This window comes from Agelaius phoeniceus, chromosome 12 (assembly GCF_051311805.1).
Source record: "Agelaius phoeniceus isolate bAgePho1 chromosome 12, bAgePho1.hap1, whole genome shotgun sequence".
NCBI lineage: Eukaryota > Metazoa > Chordata > Aves > Passeriformes > Icteridae > Agelaius > Agelaius phoeniceus.
The window spans coordinates 8620051-8639700 of record NC_135276.1 but is presented as its reverse complement, the minus strand read 5'-3'; the positions used below and the strand labels follow the sequence as shown (position 1 = coordinate 8639700).

The 19650-nt window shown below is 43.0% G+C and overlaps 2 protein-coding genes across 2 annotated transcripts; one reads left to right on the top strand and one right to left on the bottom strand.

Moving 5' to 3' along the window:
- The first annotated feature begins 287 nt into the window (after positions 1-287).
- On the top strand, positions 288-11571 carry DNAJA2 (DnaJ heat shock protein family (Hsp40) member A2). The gene is made up of 9 exons (XM_054640517.2): positions 288-497; positions 3188-3247; positions 4201-4421; positions 5714-5794; positions 6117-6250; positions 7423-7619; positions 9037-9181; positions 9356-9483; positions 9964-11571. Exons 1-9 carry the CDS (start codon positions 420-422, stop codon positions 10150-10152), a joined length of 1233 nt encoding a protein of 410 aa, XP_054496492.1. The 5' UTR covers positions 288-419; the 3' UTR covers positions 10153-11571.
- A 707-nt stretch (positions 11572-12278) lies between these two features.
- Positions 12279-19016, bottom strand: LOC129125489 (borealin-2-like). The gene is made up of 10 exons (XM_054640958.2): positions 18767-19016; positions 18377-18505; positions 17367-17407; positions 16950-17010; positions 16249-16316; positions 15420-15487; positions 14709-14747; positions 13509-13641; positions 13207-13293; positions 12279-12454 (listed from the first exon to the last, which is right to left on the bottom strand). Exons 1-10 carry the CDS (start codon positions 18921-18923, stop codon positions 12407-12409), a joined length of 831 nt encoding a protein of 276 aa, XP_054496933.1. The 5' UTR covers positions 18924-19016; the 3' UTR covers positions 12279-12406.
- Positions 19017-19650: the final 634 nt, after the last annotated feature.

Here is a 19650-nt window from a genome sequence, read left to right as displayed (position 1 = left end):
GATGTTGTCACCATCCCTCACGGTGTTTAAGACTGAACAGGGCACTCAGTACCAGGGTCTGGTTGACATGGAAGTGTTCGGTCATAGGTGGGACTGGACGATCTCAGAGGTCTCCTCCGAGCGCGCTGGCTCTGTGCAGTACCAGGCGGGACAGCCGAGGCCGCTGTTCCCGGAGCGCCGCCCGCTCCCCGGCCATGCCCTCAGGGCCCCGGCACAGCGCCCCCTGCCGCGCCGCGCCGGAACTGGGTCAGGGCCGCCGCGGGGGCGGGGCCGCGCGCCTCGCGCGTCGCGGCGCAGTGACGCAGCGCGTGCGCGGTGACGTCGCGGCCGGTCCGTGTCCGTGTCCTGCCGCCGGTCTCGGCCCTGCCCGCGCCGCCCTCGGCCCGTCCGGCCCCGCTCGGCCCCGCCGCCGCCCCGCCATGGCCAACGTGGCCGACACGAAGCTCTACGACATCCTGGGCGTGCCGCCCGGCGCCTCCGACAATGAACTCAAGAAGGTGCGGCGGAGGGGCGGAGGTCGGGCGGTGGGGGGGTGCTGGGCCCGGCCGGGCAGGGCCCCGCGGGCGGCGAGGGCAGCGGGGCCGAGCGGGGGGCGGGCGGCGGGGCTGCGGCTGCGCTGCGGGCGCGGCGCGGTGCCGGGTAGGCCGCGCCCGGGGCCGAGCGGTCGGGAAGGCCGCGGGCAGGGCGAGGGCCCGGCGGGAGGAGGGGGCGGCGGGGCCCGGCCGCTCTCGCCGCGTCCCTGGCCCGGCGCGTCCCGCGTGGGCTCCGAGCGCGGGCGGGAGCGGCGCGTCCCGCCCCCGCCGCACCGCGCCGTGAGCGGCCGCAAGGGCTCTTCGGGGGTGAGAATCCCTGCGGGTCGAGCCTCACCGGTGCCATTGTCTGCCCCACGTGCAGGCCTGGGGAGGATTCGGTTTCGCTCATAGATGCGATTCCTCCCAGGCCGAACGCGGGAAGGCGATGTAAACAAAGAGGGGAGGTGAAAACTTGGAGCCAGGTCGTCGCTATAGCAATTGCATCCTGTAATGTCTAAAGCACTTTTTTTTTCTTTTTTCCTGTTTTTTGTTTTTTTCTTTTTTTTTTTCTTTTTTTTTTCTTTTTTTGTGGAGGCCTTAATGACCGCTTCCACGTGAGGGAGGAGAATGAACCAGACGGTTCACTAGCAGAGGCTTCCGCGGGTGGGTGGTGCTGGCACCAACAACTGCGCCTTACCCGTCATGCACGCGGCAGCCTAATTTGTGCAGGGCTAGGCAATTGCAGTGTTGAAATTGTGCTGGAGATGGAGGGCAGGCGCTGAGAAGGTTGTGTTTAGTATACGGCACTGCCCACCAGAATATTTTATTCTATTACAGGGTTCGCTTAAAGCTATCAGTGTCCTTTAAGAATGAAAACCGGAGCAGTTTTCTGCTAGCATAGCCTGCACCACCCAGTATTAATTACCACATATTAGACCAATCGTGGAATGTAGATTTTCCAACTGTCTGCAACACCAAGGAGTTCCTGTGTTCCTTATTGTCATTAAGAGGTTTCATGGGTACTTTAAAATATGATATTTTAACCTGTATAATAGTATAGAAATATTAAAACGAACCTTGGTCTGAAGGAGCTGAGTGAACAGGCTTTTACAGTGGCTAAATTAACTTTTACTGACGTTATCTATGTTGCCTTGATTCTGTAGACCTTGTGTAGACCTTGATTCTGGATTTGGTTCTGATGAAATAATGATGGCTTCCTTTAGGGCCATGGGTAGTTGTAAGAGTTGCTCTGGCCTGGAATGCTGTTATCAGAAAAGATGTGAGGGCTTTCTCTTTTTAAAGATCACCATTGCAAGCTCCCTTTTTCTTCATTAGATTATGTTACTTAGGTTATCAGTTTAGTGGTGTTTTGCTTTTTTTCTTGGTTGTAATACTTAAAATATATGGAGACCATCCATTATAACATAGAATACACAGGTTTGTGGAACATTATGCTTTGTTCCTCATGGGTGATTTGTCCAGTAAGATGTATGAGTTTTGGTTTTCACAGTTACTGTGGTTCAGAATATTAGGCTTGTAATATCAGCATTGTTTTTATTTCACTGGTTCTTTATCATGTCTTGATTGCATGCAAAAGTACAGAGTGTTTCAAGATAAACTCAATAATGAGAAATAACTGAATGGATCTAAAAAAAGGAAATTTGTTCAGAAGCTGAGAAGTTGTGGTTTCTGTAAAGCTTTGTGTGTAAAGCTCTTAATATTGTATTTCTGAAGAGTTACTTTAGGTGCTCAGTTATTCAGAAATAAAGTGTTTGAAAAATCCAAGAATTGATACCTCAATTTTTTGCTGTTGCATCACTGGAGTCTTTTAATAGGTGTAATTTGAAAAATAAAAGACTGCATGCAATGTAATTTATTAATATCTGTCCCCTGATTGCTTCTGAGGGGTGTTGAGGTGGAGTAGAGGAAGGGTTGAAGTTCCTACTGTCATTAGCTCTGGTGGGAGAAGTCTCTGCCTGCTGTGTTGTTTGCTTTGATCCTCTCAAGTGTAAGCAGAACAGATGAAGGGCTGCTGAAGAACCAGTGGTGGTCCAGAATGTCAGAGTGCTGGTCAGAAAAAAGCAGCCTGGAAAGTCCCTTCTGGGGATTTGGCTGTACTTACTCCTGCTGATCTAGAGAACTGAAATAAAAGCAGTTCTCTGTACATTTCTGCACATGTAACTCATACACTGAGCTCAAAGTGAGGTGAACCCTTCCATTAGTGATGGCAGGGAAGAAGGAAATGTTTGTTGTGAGGAGTGCTTCTAGGGTTGAATGGAAGCTGAGGCAGCCATTTTGTTGTTACTGAACTGCTGTGGTTGAGGGCAAAGACAAACGGGTTCAAATTTGCTGTTGTGGTGTAGGGTTTGAGTGGGTTCTAAAGAGCAAGTCATTTCAATGGAAATCAAATGGGATTCTCCCTGTAAGTTAATGGGATAAGCAGGAGAACTAGTTCTGGCTATTGTGTGCCATAGCTGTGTGTGAATGTGAGTCTGGTTAATGTATACATGTAAAATTTTTTTAGGTCGTATCAATGTATGAGTGACTTTGAAACACTATAATATTTACACTTTGCTTTATTAGGATTTTCTTTCTTCCTGAGGACATTACTTGAGTTTCTCAGAAAAGAACTGATTAATGCAAATTTTAAATAATTTTCTACCTCTTTCAACTAGGCATACAGAAAACTGGCCAAGGAATACCATCCTGATAAGAATCCAAATGCTGGGGATAAAGTAAGAAAGACTCTTTTTTTTTTTTAAATACTTTAAGTTTTCTATTACAGTAGCATCTAAGGAACTGAATACAGGTGTTGGGGGCTTGCTGTTTACATTGTTGAGCATACTGTGAGAGGGAGTATTGTCTGGTCAACTTCTCCCCAATCTCAAAATCTGCCAGTGCACCTCATGACAAAATGCAGCAGTTGGCTCAAATTGGTTGAGAAGGTAATGCTGAGGAAAAAACTGCTGCTTGTTTCCTGAGATAATGTCATCTGGCCATGGCATCTGTGTAGGAATTTGAAAAAGATTACCAATTTTTCAAGTTTTTCCAACATGGAGAAATGTATGTGTAGAAATTTTTAAAACAGCTGCAGCCTAAACCAAATTATATATGTGGGAAGATTGAATTAGATTTGTTACACTGAAAGCAATTTAAAAATCACCAATTAAGTTGACTCAGCTGATTATCTTTAACTAGATTGAAGTTCTGATGGCTGCTTAGAGGTGAGCAGAGGTAACCATGAAAAGATACTAATTTGCCAAATACATTAATATACATTTCAGTGAGCTACTTAATTGTTAGTGTATTTGAAGTGCCCAACATGTTGAAGTCTTTGCTGTTAGTATGTAACTGTTGGATATTCTGCCTTGTGGCTTCTGCACTGTTGTGTACTTGGGGGTTTTTGGACTTTTTTTAATTTATAAGAAATCTGTCTTATGCTAGTAAAGAACAAAGATATCCAAATTTTTGCAGTAAAATGTCTTATTTTATGGTAAGATGTAACAAAACTAAGCCCAAGTCTGACTTTTAAGTCTTGCTAAGAATAAGTTATGTTAAAATGAGGGAAAAGTGTTTCATTGTGTACCTTCTTAATTGATAAGTGTTCATGCAGGAGGAGAAACTCACAGAATGCTGCCTTGAAGTTCTAAATTATCATGCACTGTTTTGACTCTGTTTCCTCTTCTAGTTCAAAGAAATAAGCTTTGCCTATGAAGTATTGTCAAACCCTGAGAAACGTGAGCTGTATGATCGGTATGGAGAGCAGGGGCTGCGAGAAGGGAGTGGCAGCAGTGGCATGGACGATATTTTCTCCCATATCTTTGGTGGGGGATTGTTCAATTTCATGGGTGGCCAGAGCAGAAGTCGCAATGGCAGAAGAAGAGGAGAGGATATGGTGCATCCACTCAAGTGAGTACCTTGATGCTGCAACTTGTGCCTTGAAGCTTTCCTGACCGTAGAAACTCTGCTGGTTTCTGTTCTTGATACACTTCTCAGTTGAGATCCTCTGCAGTCTGCACTGCTCTTCAGAGCTGCATGTTGTGTGTAGAGCAAGGGCCAGTCATCTGGAGTTACTTTCCTTGGTTGGTTAATCTAGAAACTACCAAACACTTTACCAGGTTATTTGAATTATGCACTTTGTTAGCTTTATTTTCTTTGTTTTGCTCCTTAATTATGTTTGGTAGTTCTAATCTGGAAAAGCCTTCAACAGCCAAATATTACTCACCAGGCAGATTCTGGTCTGTGGAGGTGCTCTGGAAAGACTTGAATTCATAGGGCGATGCCAGCTGGAACTATGGTTGAACCTCATAATTAATGGAAAATTGTGTGTGGTGGCTTTGGTTTTGTTTATTTATTCAAAGCCATTCTTGAATATCACATCAGTGTTTTGGAGATCTCTTCTTGCAGTCATGGCTAGGTTTTTGCCTGCTGAGCAGGTCCCTTTTAACAACTTCAGTTAAGCAACATCTTTCCTGTGGTTGGCAAACTGTGCTTGGTGAAGTCTGTTTAGCTTCACATGCTTGCTTGTTTAGTAGCTGGTACTCCATGGTGTATTATTAATGAGCTTTGATTTTGTTGTTATTTGTAAATACTGATGCCAGGCAACCTGTTCTTAATACAACTCAATACATTGAGTTAAAATTTCTGTCCACTAACAAACCCTTTTAGGAGAAACACTAAAAAGTTAAGTGGCCTTGGGGACATGCTAACCCCTCCCCACTAAACTCTTTTGTGTGGAAAACCCAGTACAGCAGTAAGTACTCTATATGTGTTCTTATTATTTATGCAATAGACAATATTATTGTCTGAAGTATTTACAGAGACTTGTTTCTCACCTGCCTGGTAGAATGATTAATTAATTATGACTGTATAATAGCACCTAAAATTCTAGATAAGCTTGTTTCCTCTTGAGAAACACAGGAACCCATCCTACCTGGTTTATTCTGATTAAATTACAGCTTTTCTCTAAAACTATGTTCAGATTTACAAGTGTAGATTGATATGTATGGAAATTTTTTTTTCAGTAACTTTGGGGAAGCCAAAATGGTGCTTAAAATCTTATTTTGATAGCAGATTTAGTCTTGTTAGGAATATCATCTAGGAAAATAGGTTGTTTGTTTATTTGTCCTAGGCAAGTGTATTAATTACATGGGGAAAATAAGTTGTAAATGATAACCCAGGAGAAATACTTTATTTTGTAGAGTCTCTTTAGAAGATCTGTATAATGGAAAGACAACTAAACTACAACTTAGCAAGAATGTCCTTTGTAGTGCATGTAATGGGTAAGTTTGTTTGTATTTTTGAGTTCTCTGGTTGCTTTGTTGGCAGATAGCGTAATGAAGGATCTCCTGTGTCAGATCTTTATCAGTATTTGACTTACTGGAGCCTGTTTTCTGACCAGCAAATTGTTGAACTTGAATGATGCTGTTGATGGAACTGGAGCTATTCAGGGGCTTTGTGTGGGGGAAGGGTGGGAGAGCAGAGGACCTAACTGTAATGGGCAGTGCAGCTGGGCATGTAGGCATGCTAACCCACTGCTGCAGGGGATTTCTGGGTTCTTTCTGGAGAACTTCCTTTTGATGCAACCGGTGCTGTGTGCTGCAGGCAGGGAGGGAAGGCCGGCTCCGTTCAGAAGTGCAACGCCTGCCGGGGCCGGGGCGTGCGCATCATGATCCGGCAGCTGGCCCCGGGCATGGTGCAGCAGATGCAGTCCGTGTGCTCCGACTGCAATGGAGAAGGTAGGCCAGGCTCTGCTCTGCTCCTCACTGTGCTTGCTTGGATCCAGCCTCCTGCTCAAATCTCAGGAGGAACTTATCCAGGACACTTCTGCCCTTTCCCAGTCAGCTGCGTCTCACTGGTGGCAGCATGGAGAAATCATTTCACTCAGAACAGCAGCAAGATTTACAGTGTATAATGTGCTGAAAAACACCCTAGAAGCTCAAGCAGTAGGGATTGATCATCTTTTAAAACACTTAGATGTGAATATTACTTACTGCTCTTACTCTTTTGTTAAAGTAAAAACCAAGATGTTGCTGTTTTAGGAGCTATTTGTCTTTTTGCATTTCCTGATATCCAAGGACAATCGTAGGTTAATTTTGAATTTTTAACTTCTTCAAATTAAGATGATATCTTTGCCTGAATTGGTTCTGATTAGGGGTAGCAAGTTCAGCACTTCATATGATTTCTTTCTATGTATTCTGCAGTTGGCAGAGGAGTAACATCACCTTGTAGATCATTTTACTTGTCACAACAGAGTTGTATTTTGTGACTTGTCAAAACATTTCATAAATGATGTTGTCTTTAACATTTCATATGCCTAACCTACATATTTTGTAGTTTCAACTTCATCATAATGTTATGCTTTGTTTCACAGAAAGGTGGTTTAAGGTGAGAAGCTTAATGTTTTAAGCCAAAGGCATCTGCTTGTGGCACTTAGTACCGAAATCTTACAGTCCATGTGCCCTAATACTTTGGCTACTGTGTATAGAGACAAGAGCTCAGTGGAAAAATAAAGGTGAGGTAGAACAGAGCATTGAAGCCATTTTGGATTGTCACCCTTCAGTTTGCTAGAAACAGCAATTACCTTTGTAGGGGTGAATCTGATGTGACCAGCTCTCTTTCCCTGTTTTTGTATGCAAGACTAGTTCTGCTGGCTGCATTTGCTCAGGTCTATCTTGTGGGGATATTCTGCAAGATGAGGCAATCAGGGAACTTTTGTTTTTTTCTTCCTTCCCCCTTTCTCAGCTAGAGTAAATGAAGCTTGGATTTCCTCTTGTGAGGAATTCATAAAGCAACATCAAAATCACTACTTGTGTTGAGGAAATTCTCCAGCTTGCTTTCAAGTAGTTTTTCCTAAGAATTGGATGCGACTATGTCAAAATCTCTGAACTCAAAATTTGTCTTTATTTAGGTGAAGTAATTAATGAAAAAGACCGCTGTAAAAAATGTGAAGGGAAGAAGGTGATCAAAGAGGTAAAAATACTTGAAGTCCATGTAGATAAAGGCATGAAACATGGGCAAAGAATTACATTCAGTGGAGAAGCAGATCAGGCTCCCGGTGTGGAACCAGGCGATATTGTCCTTTTACTCCAAGAGAAGGAGAATGAGGTAATGCTTTTGAGTTGATCTTTTAAATGCTTTTTATTCCAGTTGTTAATATTTAAGTTCTATAGATGGCCATTCATTTAAAGTAATTGATACAGTTGCAGCTCTGGGAGAGACGGGGAATAGCTTTTAATAGATTTCTAGTGTGTAACACAGCTTTCATGGTGAGCCAGAAAAAACTGGGCAAGTCCTTAGCCAGAGGACTGGCAGCTTCTGGTGCCTCCCAATGCTAGCAAGAGGTAGCTTCTCAGATAAGCTCTGACTGACTTTGATACAGTAGATGCAGTGAAGAGCCATTCAGGATGTTCACTTTAGTCTGCTTTGCTTGTGACACTAACAAAATTCTAAGTGTGGCTTTTTTCCATGTCTTGTGACGTGGCAGGGAACTCCTGATAAAACCCCCAAATGTGCTTTCTATGTCTGCTACTCTGGTTCTGGAAGTAACACAAAATGGTGATTTTGCTGATTAACTTAACAAAACAAACATTATTATTTTATACTGGTTTGGTAAGACTTATACTCACTGTATGCTGGAATCACTGCACTTTGGAATTAAATATTGCAATTTATCTTCTGTTAAAACTCGTGTGGGGCAGAGTTGAGATGACTGCTCCTTTTTTAATTCTAATAGCTATGTGAAATAAGAAACAGTTTGTGTGTTACACTCGAGGAGTCTTCTGTTGTGACAGAGTAGCATGGGGTACAAATTTAAACTACAGATATATATTAAGGATGTAATATTGGTTATCTGCTCATTAGGTACTTTGTAAGCTTTTCAAAGGTGTGCCAAAGACTGCTAATCTGCCAGTCTGTACTTTGTCCTAGTGAGTAAAACTGGATAGACTTTGTTCTTAAAATTTTTCCTGAGATGGGACTCAATGGACAAATGTCCACTGTCCATTTGTCTGCCAGTGGACAAATTTTAAGATTTACTCTGATTAAGAATCCTGAGTTATGTGGCCTAAAGATCTCTTCTGACAGCTGTGGACTAAGTGATCAAAGTCCTGCTGTAGGTCAAGGGAGCTAAAGCAGAAATGCTTGAGGACGAGAGCTGAAAAACAAAGATGTTGTTTATATACTCCAGTGCAGGTGCAATACTGTCAAACTGATGTCAGTTTTGTTTATAGATTGCTTGTATGAAAGATGTTGGGGGTGAAAGTTGGGGCTGCTGTACAGGCCTGGTTTAATTTGAATCTTACCTTGGTGTGTGGTGTGGTTTGGCTTATTTTAGATGACACTTGGTCAGGCACAAAGTTTCCAAGCATGTTAAGCCATCTGAATTAATAGAATCAGGTTCACTTCATACGAAGGCTGTTGCTCTGACATTGAATTCTAAGGATAAATAATAATGAACTCTCAATAATGAGTCTGGTGGAGTTGTGATTCCAGTAGTAGAAAGGAGATCTCCTTTGTTTCCCAGGTGTTCCAGCGGGATGTGAATGATTTGCATATGACACACAAGATTGGACTTGTTGAAGCACTGTGTGGATTTCAGTTCACATTTAAGCACCTTGATGGACGTCAGATTGTGGTTAAATATCCTCCTGGAAAAGTAATTGAACCAGGTAGGCTTGACCTGATAAGGATTTCTTTGATTATGCTTTTGTGACTCTTCAGCACTTAATCCCACCCTTGTTGTCCTGTTAACTGAGCCCAGGCTGGGGAGACAGAACTGTATGGAGAGACAATGGCTCTGCAGCAGCACTTTGTTGATTACTTTCCTTCTCTTTGAATTGCAGGTTGTGTTCGTGTAGTCAGAGGGGAAGGAATGCCACAGTATCGCAATCCTTTTGAGAAAGGGGATCTCTACATTAAATTTGATGTTCAGTTTCCTGAAAATAACTGGATTAGCCCAGAAAAGCTTTCAGTAAGTAGCTGTTCAAGCATAAATGTGGTGTCTTGCTTGCTAGTTTGCAAAGAGCCTGTATTATACCTCATGGGCTTGCTCTCAGTGCTTAAATTCAGATGCAAGTTCTTTTAACCTTTTTTATGGGCCATGTGTTACTTGGGAATAGCCCTTGAAATATGAATTTGTGGAAGCTGTATTTAAGAGCTGTGCAGATGGTGCACAGATGAGGGCAGGAGGAGAATCTTTCTGTTGCTGTGTGATAAGTTCATGGAGTGCAACTGTATTTACTGATTGCACTTCTAGTTGATGATATGTGGAGCTGTTGGTTTTCTTGAAGTGGTGTCTTCCAGTTGATACAAATGCTTTTAATGACTCTGCAGTTCAGGGCTTTCATCAGCATAGACTTGTAAGCCAAACCTGCTCAAAGTTAGGGGAAACCAGTCACTTTATTTAGGTCTTCTAGATGCAATACTGAATGCATTTCTTTCTCTGGGGCAGGAACTTGAAGATCTTCTGCCAGCTAGACCAGAATTTCCCAATGTAATTGGTGATGCAGAAGAGGTAGATCTTCAAGAATTTGATACCACTCGTGGTTCAGGTGGTGGCCAGAGACGTGAAGCTTATAATGATAGTTCTGATGAAGAAAGCAGCCATCATGGACCTGGGGTACAGTGTGCCCACCAGTAAACATTTGTCTAAAAAGTTGCACAAGGATTTTCTTTCAAATTTTGCCTGACTTGTTTTCAACAATCCAGCTGGATTGTATAAGTAATCCAGATGAACCAATGGACATCTATTGCTGTATGTGTAACTTTTAAATTGGTCTATAGTATCTACAGAGTGTAATTTAAACTAACCACAAGCTTACATCTTCATTTTGACTGTGTAGCAGAATAAAGCACTTGAAAGGAAGACGAGACTCCTTTTCACATGGGTTTTAAGTTTGTCCTCGTATCTGTGCTTGATTTTTACCAGTTTTGTGTAGATTTTAAGTTTCATATTTTAAATTCAAATTCTACATTGTAAAGTTTGTGTACAATTTGTCCTGAGGCTTGGTATTTGGCTGCACCTGCATAAGCTGCTACAAGTAGAATCAAGAATTTCATAGCCTGTATCTATCATCTAGATGCATGGTAAATGGGCTTTGCACATAATGGGTTTAGAGCTGACTGGGAACAATGAAAGACTAAATTAGAAGTGGTTGTAAGTTTTTTTCTACCATCTTGTGAACGGTTTCTGAAATTAAATAAAAGCAGTTGGTGTATAATATATTTCTTTTGCCTTGTAACTCTTACTTTTCCAGTGGCTTTAACTAGTCTGTGTATGAAGAGACTATGTAGATGATAGATATTTTATAAACACAGGGAGGCTGAAGCTGCCTTAAGACTAGGTGAAGGTTGGATAACAATTGTGTGCCACATTCAAGTCTCTTCCTGAAATGAGAGATGACTAAATGGGCACAGGGAAGGCTGCAGCCATGTCCCCTTTGTGTGAAGAAAACACAAGGATATCCGAATTCAGTCTAAAGATAACAAACCCCTTAAATGGGGAATGATTAAATTTTGAAATAATGGTGTCTTTCTCTTAGCCTTTGAATCCTATTCGAAGTCTGATTCAGCCTCACTTCCTAGAGAAATGTTTCCAGGTTAAAAAAAGAATTGTTTAACCTGGAAACATAATAAATGTAGATGGTTTTGTTACTTTTCTAGTAGTTTGCACTTTGGTTTAAGTATGAAGATATTAAAATCTCCAGCTGCAGTTCTATTACTATTAATTGGCAAAAATGCCGGAACAAAGCAGAAATGTGACCTTAACTAAGGAACTCTTGTGCATGAACAGTGTTGGGTTGGTAAGCTGCCTCTATAGCAAGGTTTCTCTCCTGTTTAAGTGAGAAAGTTGAAACTCTACTTTTCTTTACAAATCTGAAGTGTGACTTGTTTAGTTATTTTTCTGATAGTTGTTGACACTTTATTGATGAGGTTGGAGGGACAAACTCCAAGGGTTTCAATGTGCTTGGGTAGGCATTGGCATTTGAGTGTTGCTGAACATCCTTGTTATAGACTCTAAAAATGAAGCAAAAATAAATACTGTTTGATCTGTATTTCAGTACTGACTTATGATGTGGCATTCTCTAGTGGGTCTTTTATTTTCATTTATTCAAACTTGGGGTTGCTTTTGGTGAAGCCATGGGTTACATGCTGATCTTTTCTCCTGACTGCTCTCAGCAAGGAGTCAGTCCTTGTAACCTACAATGCTTAAACAACTACACCACCTGTCTTCTGCTTGTAAGTCCTTGCAAAATAGAGTAGCACTCTAAACCTTTAATCTCCATTCAGATTGTTTGGTTTTTTGAAGGGGAAGAGAGGAAGGGATTCATGGTAGCTGAAGTTGAAGGGGTGGAGGAAGAGCTGATCACTGTAGGGCAGTTCTGCTTCAGTCCTCAGCTGGCATTAATTTGGGCTCCTGCCAGCAGCACCTGATAAATTCTAATTTTACCTGTCATCTTGCACATTACTGTCATGTCACACACAAGATTGGAAATAAATTTTATTCCTGTGTTAGATTCATACATGCTACCACATACCTAAAGTTATTGAAGTGTCTTAAGGCTGTTCCAAAATTTAGTACCTTGTATTTCAGTTTATTTGTGAGTTGATATTAGAGAAACTTATTTCCTATATACAGCCTACTGTTCATTTTGCTGTCAATTTAGTTAAAACCTAACCTAAGCCTTTTATAAAGAAAAAGTATAATTTTCTTCTGCTTTGCTATCCTTCATAACAGGAACTTAATAAGACACATCACATGATATAAAAGCTTATATATAAACATTTACTGGGCAGTATACAGCTTTATTAAGACATAATAGACATGATTTCAACACTAGGGAGGCAGCAGGCAAGAGCAGTCACCAATGTTCTGTAGTCACTAGACAGTTCCATTAACTTGGTTTAGGTGTTACCTTTCCACATAGGACAGTCAGCTCACTCTGAGGGAGGAAAACTCATTTTAGCTCAAGCTGCCCAAAAGAACTTGGAAGAAAGGTCCCTACTGTTAAAGCAAGCAGTGAGCACTTACTCCCCACTGTGCCTACAGAGGCAGGGCCAGAACAAAAACCACAGAACAGCTCCCAGAGCTTTAGCTTGACTCAGCTGCACTGGTCTCTGTACCTGCACAACTGTAAACTAGTTAACATCTCATGTCTGGATAATTGCCATGACTTCAAACAATAGCCCACGTACCCTCATCTTCAGGAGGGTTGGGCAGTAGGTGCTACAAAGCTCTGGTCCACTTTATTTTGCTTCACAACCATTAAGGCTGTTCCTGTTCAACTGCAGCAGGGACTTAACAGGTGTGTAGTTCTTACTCAGCAAGGGCCACAGAATTATGGAATGTGAGAAGACTCAAAACTGAGCTGTAGCTTTGTCAGCCTTTGTGAATGAGAGATAAGAGAATGGCAGTTTGCTCACATGGCAGGACAGCCACCAGAGCACTGCAGAAGCAAGAGTTTATGCTCCTGTGGCCCCTCCACTGTCACCAAACTGCACATGCTTATGTAAGTGCAGTTCCTCTTACACATGATCCATGTGCAGCAGTTCTTCTCTCCCTCCAACTGATGCCAACCAGTTGAGGCTTAAACTCCAAAGAGTTGAAATTTGGATTCATGACAGGATGTGACATGAAAGCCTGGGACCAGGTGTGTGAACACACAGATCTGCAAGTCTCCTAGTTCAAGCTTACCACCAGGTTATGGATGTGCTGTACTGTGTCCTGATTCAGGAGCTGCACATCAATATTACGGAGGTCTCCACCAGCTGTACACAGTGTCTGTGAAGAGAAACAATTCTAAGATTAAAAGATTTTTCCTGCATGCCAACCTCTCTGAAACTCATGTGCTCCCCTGTACATTGCAGAACTTTGGCAACCATTTTCCTTTTGTTTAGCAGCATCTCACTTGGGAACAGCAAGAGCTATCACTATCAGACTATTTGTATTGAGCATCTACTGTAAGTTGAAAATGTTTTTAAAAAAAAAAAAGATACCTGTCCATCAGCCAGGGGAATGTTGACAAATGGAACACTTTTATGTTGGGGTACTGATTTACTTCTTTTTAACATGCCTTGAGCTCTTCCACTGGCAGGTAAAGTTCTTGAGACAGTCTGTTGTAATCCAGCACTAGAATACAATGAAAATGTTACTTTGAGGTCAACTTTCTATGCTCTGCTGGAAATTTTCAAGCACGAAGCAAATGCCAGTGGTAGGAAATACACCTAGGAGAGAGGCAGTCATGTTTAAATTTTTCCAGTTCTGCCAGGAGACTACAGAAATCCAACCATGAGCAGCACTTATGAGCACTGCTGGGTAAGGTTTTATGAGCCTGCCACTGCAGTAACCTTGTAAGCCTGTGACACAAGATGACATTTTGGCCACTCAGTAACAAGAATATCCACTCTCCAATATCAGCAGTGAATGTTTACAGTTTTGGAAAGAGGAAACTTCGTGCCTCAGGGCTTAAGATAAGACATGTGCTGTATCTGTCTACTACAGAGGGTGATATCAATAAATACCAAAGCTGCTACCTCTCAGATGCACAGGGTGTGCCTTATGCCATGCAGAATTCCTAAGTTTCTATTTACAACAGTTATTGTTTTACTTTAAAAATGTAAGATTTGGGTGTGTTCTGCATGGAAACAAGCCTCTGACATTTATAGCAGGCCAAGGTGAAACTGAACCACTTTCTGGTTTCAGGACCCATTTAAGTTGTTCACCCCCTCACTTCAGCTTGTGCCAAAAGCAAACTCTGTAGTGTATGCAGAATGATACTAACTAAAAATCTTGACTATTCAAGATGCCAAGAACTGATTATCAGTGTATTTGGTTGAGGGGTTTGTGGGGATTGCTTTATTTTTCTTTTAATAAAGCAGTATTGGTGACATTTTAATCAAGGTTGGGCTCTGAGAACCAGTTTGAGATGCAAGTCTGTAAATAGTGAGAATAGCATTTATACTCTAATTACTTTTTTTTTTAACTGACTTAGTTAGGACATCAAATCCTGTGCCTCCAGAATAATGTAATGTAAGTTAACACCCACACCCAAAGCAGGAGGTGGAACTGGTTTGACACCCCTACTGGCACATTTAGTGGCAGACCACAAAGATCTGTTACATCTAGATTGATAATAATGTATAGTGTCTTGGTATTGAACAAAATTGTTGATTAAGAGCAAACTGAAAACTCCTTACCTTTTAGCTCCCTTTGGAGTGGCTTTGAGATTTGTGGTACTGCAATGAAAACAAAGAGACTTAGCAACCTTCTGCAAGCTTCACTAGCAGGAGAGTAAACAGACACTAAAAAAACGTAGTTATTGGCTTTGTGTTTTGCTGGGGGTTTTATTTTGTTGGTTTACTATTTTTATTTATTTCCTCCTCATCTACTTCTACTGTAAAGTTTTAGCTAAGAGGAAGGTAGGCACACAAGGGATTAGAGAATGCTGAAGTGCCTCATGACAGGGGGCACTAGTGTGAAAAACACATGTGAAAAAGCCCTCCTGAGGTAAACATGACATATGGGATTAAAACAATACAAGAACACAATAATAATTTATGTTAGTGGCCAAGGGAGGGCTGCAATACCCAAGTTAGGTGTTTATTACAGAACAATTCAGCAGTACTAGCAGAGCAATGATGCTTTCCTTACATGCTCTCTTCCATTAGTATTCTTTGGGAATCTGTACTGCTCCCCTCAGCTCAGAACTGTGCACCATTATCCCTTCATCAGCTACAGGTGCTTTTTTGCTCAGCTTCACATCACCACAGTGCATCTCAGGTTATGGAAGAATCCTTATCAGATGTATTCCCTTTGGGCTCAAATCTCAGCTACTATATTTGAAAATGATTGTGTTCAGCACTCAAAAATTCAGGTGAGTTAAATAAGCTATCAAAGATCAGTCTTACCTAGAAAGAGAGTTCAGTTTGCCACTTAAACCAGAGGCCAGTGAAACCAGCGACCTGGTTTTGGAAATCTAAAAATGTATATATAAGACTGCAGTTAGAAAAGGTAGCTTTTGAAAGCAAAATGATAGGTATTTGCAGGAAACAATACTGTAAAGATTCCCTGTTGAAAAAGGGTAGTTAAGCCCCATAGTGTTGCCTTTGAGATATATATATATATACACAAATATACATTCTAAAAGAAGTTTCATAATGCCAAATCATAGTTATTCCTACTGAAGTTCTGTACAACCAACCACTTAATATAGACCCTTTCAACTTTTAAGCCTTTTTACAGTAGAAGTCTGTAATTGCACAGAATCTTTTTTGTATTTGTTGTCAGCTTGCTACATCAGTGTCTGGCTGAGGAGCTACACTCCCCAGACAGACTGAGATGGCAAAACTAAAACACTTGATTTGGTTTAGAGACAAGAATAAACTACTCAGTTATAGAAAAACATGGATTAAACACGAGGTTGATTTAAAAAATAAAGTTTCAACAAAATATGGTTCTTCAAACCATCAAGACTTACTGGCAAGTCAAAGAGAATGGCCATGCCAGTACTTGCCAGCCTGTGTGAATTAGTCACTAGAAGTGCAGATACCATATTTCATTATGAAAATAATTTACAGTTAGCCTTGCTTAACTTCAAATGCATTACATTTAAAATAACTGACTTTTCCAACGGACAGCAGAGCACTGGCCTGCCTTCTCATGGATCTAGCAGGGCTTGTGGCAGGTCAAAACTGATGAAGTCCTTATGTTTTTTGAATAAAAACAGAATAAACTTACTTTTTTAGTTATTTTCTTTGCAGAACTGTTCTTGGTATCTTCATATTCAACAATTGTAGTTACCTTAACTATAAATGTATTAGCAAGACAAGGAAAATAAAGATCTCATGATGAGCACAAAACACCACTTCAGCCTCGTGTTTGAAGCCTGTTTCCCCCCCATAGACAGCTTTGGCCCTTGTGCCATCCAATGTCATTCACTTGGGACACAGATCAGAACAAAGTGTGTGTTCAGCACAGGCACTGGGACACACAGGACAGTTAACAGGCCCCAGATAATCCCTCAGCCCACACAGAAAACAGAATCACACCCCAGTGGTAGTATCCTCCATATCGCATTTTTGGGGATGTGAAGAAAAATTTGTATTTCCTACAAAGCTCAATGGGCAGAATGTTAAGGGAAACCTAAGAAAAGAGAGGTGGCTTTCCTAGCTGTCCTGCTATACTGTAAAGCCTTAATTCTGTCTCTTCTTACCGTTTCCCCTGATAAATTGCAAAGGAGAGAAGCTCTTATCTACAGCTATGCTGTACAGCAGCATAGCTCATGATCCTCCACACTGAATGCTGGGGGTCTGTTATGCACTTTCCCCTCTTGTATTCTTCAGGCTTAGCATTCATTTTACAAATGCTCAATTCAAACCAGTTAAAAAAAAAAAAGATTAGGCAAGAACCACAGGCTATATATGAATGAGTTGACCTGCCTTTTTTGCTGTTGGTCCTCACCAGTTTGGGATTTGGCATGTCTTCTACAGAGCAGTCAGTCTGAAAAAAATATTTATCCAACAAGGGAAGGTCATCAGATTTTTCCCAGTAGATGCATATTATGTTACAAGAGGCAGTGAACTAAAAGGGCAGGAAAGCAACTGACAGGAAGTGGGATTAGCTAAACACCAGTTGTTTTTTTGGCTTTTTTTGGAAACATCTGAATTTCTGCCAGCAGAAGATCCTAAAACTTTAGGTAATGTTCGTAACTGCACCATGGCTGGCTGCCGAGTCATTTCATATCATCTTCTATTTAAACACACAGCCAAATGAAATCGTTTGGCTGAAGTATTTACAGCAGGGAGAGAAGAATTCTATTCTGTAAACTGTGATAAGATTTGAAAACACACACTTACCACTGCAGCAGCAAGAGCCACTTCCTCCCGTCCTTGCAAATCTGTAACTCAAGAAATTATGACTTATTTAGATGCTATTACTTGCATGATTTTTATCTTAATATTCTTATGGGCTCAGAAGCCAAACAAGTAATTCAGGATTACAGTGGTTAAATAGGTAACCCTAGGTCAGCATATGTGTTACATTTGAAGAAGATTCCAGTCTTGTAGAACAGTCACTCCTACAAAACAACAATCAAAATCTGAGGCCATTTCAGTGTTTATCCTTGAAGGAGTCCTGAGTGTAGGCACACAGGCCATCCCCCACATTCAAAGAACCACCACACGCTCACATTGCACTGCAGACAGCTAATGCTCTAGGGCAGAAGTGTCTCCAGAAGGACACCAAAACACATACTCAGGCTTACAGTAAACTCAAGTTCTTCAAGAGGTTCAGGTTTGATCTCTGTGTGGCCCCTACAATTTCCACCTGCAAGGCAGATTCCAGAAACATCAATTCTCACTAGAATATACATCTGATGCTGAGTGTACACATCTTAAACCTCTGCATCAATGGGAGTTAAAATTAAACTTGTTTGCTTATCATCACAGGTATATGACTAGATTAGAATGGCTCAGGAGAGTTCAAATTGACAAAAAGAATCATCTCGGTGGCTAAGGATGAGCAGATTCAGATGAACAAAAATGGTTGGTTTTACACTCAGAAAACACTAGGTTTGTAATTATTTCTTGTCTCTTCAGACATTAAATAAGATTACCTAAGTGCACACTTAACAGTACTCTCCAGACTAGTCACCAACTAATTCCATACCCTGCGTATAGACAGATCAGTCTACTTGAACAGGAGTGCTCAGCGAGCATCTGCTGGGTAACAACAGCACTGCTGATCTGCTTAATACAGGGCAGACAAAGCAAACCTTTCCATGAAAGGCAGCAAGTTCCCAGGTGTTCTCCCGCAGCCCCGGGCACACCGCTGCCCGCACCCCGAGCACAGGGCCACGCACTCTCACCGAGCACCTCTTTCCTTTTCATCTTCCTGACGGCAGCCGGCATCGTCAGCAGCTCCACCGCAAACGCCTTCTCCGCTGTCTGCAAAAGCGAATCGAGCTCTTTCTTCATCTCCTGGATGTGCTCCTTGGCTTTAAAACAAAACACGGTCTTATTGCCACGCCTGTTACATGTTTCCAAGTATAAGCACTGCAAGACCGCGCTATAAAAGCAAGTTAAAACAGCGATTTATCCGGAGAAATCCGAGTGGGGAGTGGGAGCGCCTGGAGCCTCCATCAGCCGCCAACCCGGGGCGCGGGGCAAGCGGCCCTGCCCGAGGGGGCTCTCCAGGCCCGGGGCTCTCCCGGCCCGGAGCCGCCGTTCCCTCCCCAGCCGGGCAGCCCCGGCCCTACCCTGCTGGTCGAAGTCGCTGAGGAAGAGCGCGATGCGCTGGTCCCTCTTCTTCTGGGAGAGCGCGGTGCGGTCCCTGTCCTGGGGCAGCGCCCCGCGGTCCGGCTCCACGCCCGAGTCGCTGCTGCGCCGCCGGCACGGGGCCTTCCCCGGGGCCATGGCCGACAGCCGGCCCGAGCCGTGCCCGCAGCGGGACCGGCCGGACACACCCCGGGGCGGGCAGGGGCGGCCGGGAGCCGCCGGGGCGGGGGACGAGCGGAGCCCGCGGTGCCCGGGCTCTGTCAGAAGGGAGGGAACGCCGTGAGGGGAGGGAGAGGGTCGGGAGTGCCCCTCTCGGAGGTGCCTCCGGCCTTGGCACCTGTAAGTGACAGGACGAGGAGGAATGGGTACAAATTGAGAGGGGGGAAACTGAGGTTAGATAATAGAGGAATTGTTTACTCTGAGGGTGGTAGACACTGGAACACAGGGAGACTGTGGGTGCCACAACCCTGGCAGTGCTCAAGGCCAGGCTGGATAAAGCCTTGAGCAGCCGTGTGGGAGCTGTCCGTGCCCAGGCAGAGGCGTTGGCACAAGTTGACCTCTAAGGTCCATTCCATCGCCTCAACATTGCATGATTCCACGATTTAATGATCCTTAGGCCCTGCAGGAGCTGGGCAGGCTCCCTCACACACACGCACAGATGAATTGCGCTGTTTTGGTCCCTGTTTGGAGCCGCCCCGGGCCCTCAGGAGCTGCATGGAGCAGGCGAGCATTTCCATCCCCGGGACTGCGCCCAGGGCTGGGCCAGGCGGTGCTCGGCTCCCCCAGGCGCTGGGAAGGCTCTGTGCTCCATAGGAAGGGCCCTGTTCAACAGCTCAGCTTTGGGTTTAGCTAAATGCCACTAAAT

Bases quoted from the DNA above. Each gene is read 5' to 3' on its own strand.
- DNAJA2 (XM_054640517.2), top strand. From the start codon at position 420: ATGGCCAACGTGGCCGACACGAAGCTCTACGACATCCTGGGCGTGCCG. The intron at 498-3,187 runs GTGCGGCGGAGG...TCTTTCAACTAG, and splicing joins CCGACAATGAACTCAAGAAG to GCATACAGAAAACTGGCCAA. The intron at 4,422-5,713 runs GTGAGTACCTTG...TTTATTTTGTAG, and splicing joins GATATGGTGCATCCACTCAA to AGTCTCTTTAGAAGATCTGT.
- LOC129125489 (XM_054640958.2), bottom strand. From the start codon at position 18,923: ATGGCCCCGGGGAAGGCCCCGTGCCGGCGGCGCAGCAGCGACTCGGGC. The intron at 15,488-16,248 runs GTAAGTTTATTC...ATACATTTTTAG, and splicing joins CAAAGAAAATAACTAAAAAA to ATTTCCAAAACCAGGTCGCT. The intron at 12,455-13,206 runs GTAAGCTTGAAC...TTCCTCCCTCAG, and splicing joins AGCACATCCATAACCTGGTG to AGTGAGCTGACTGTCCTATG.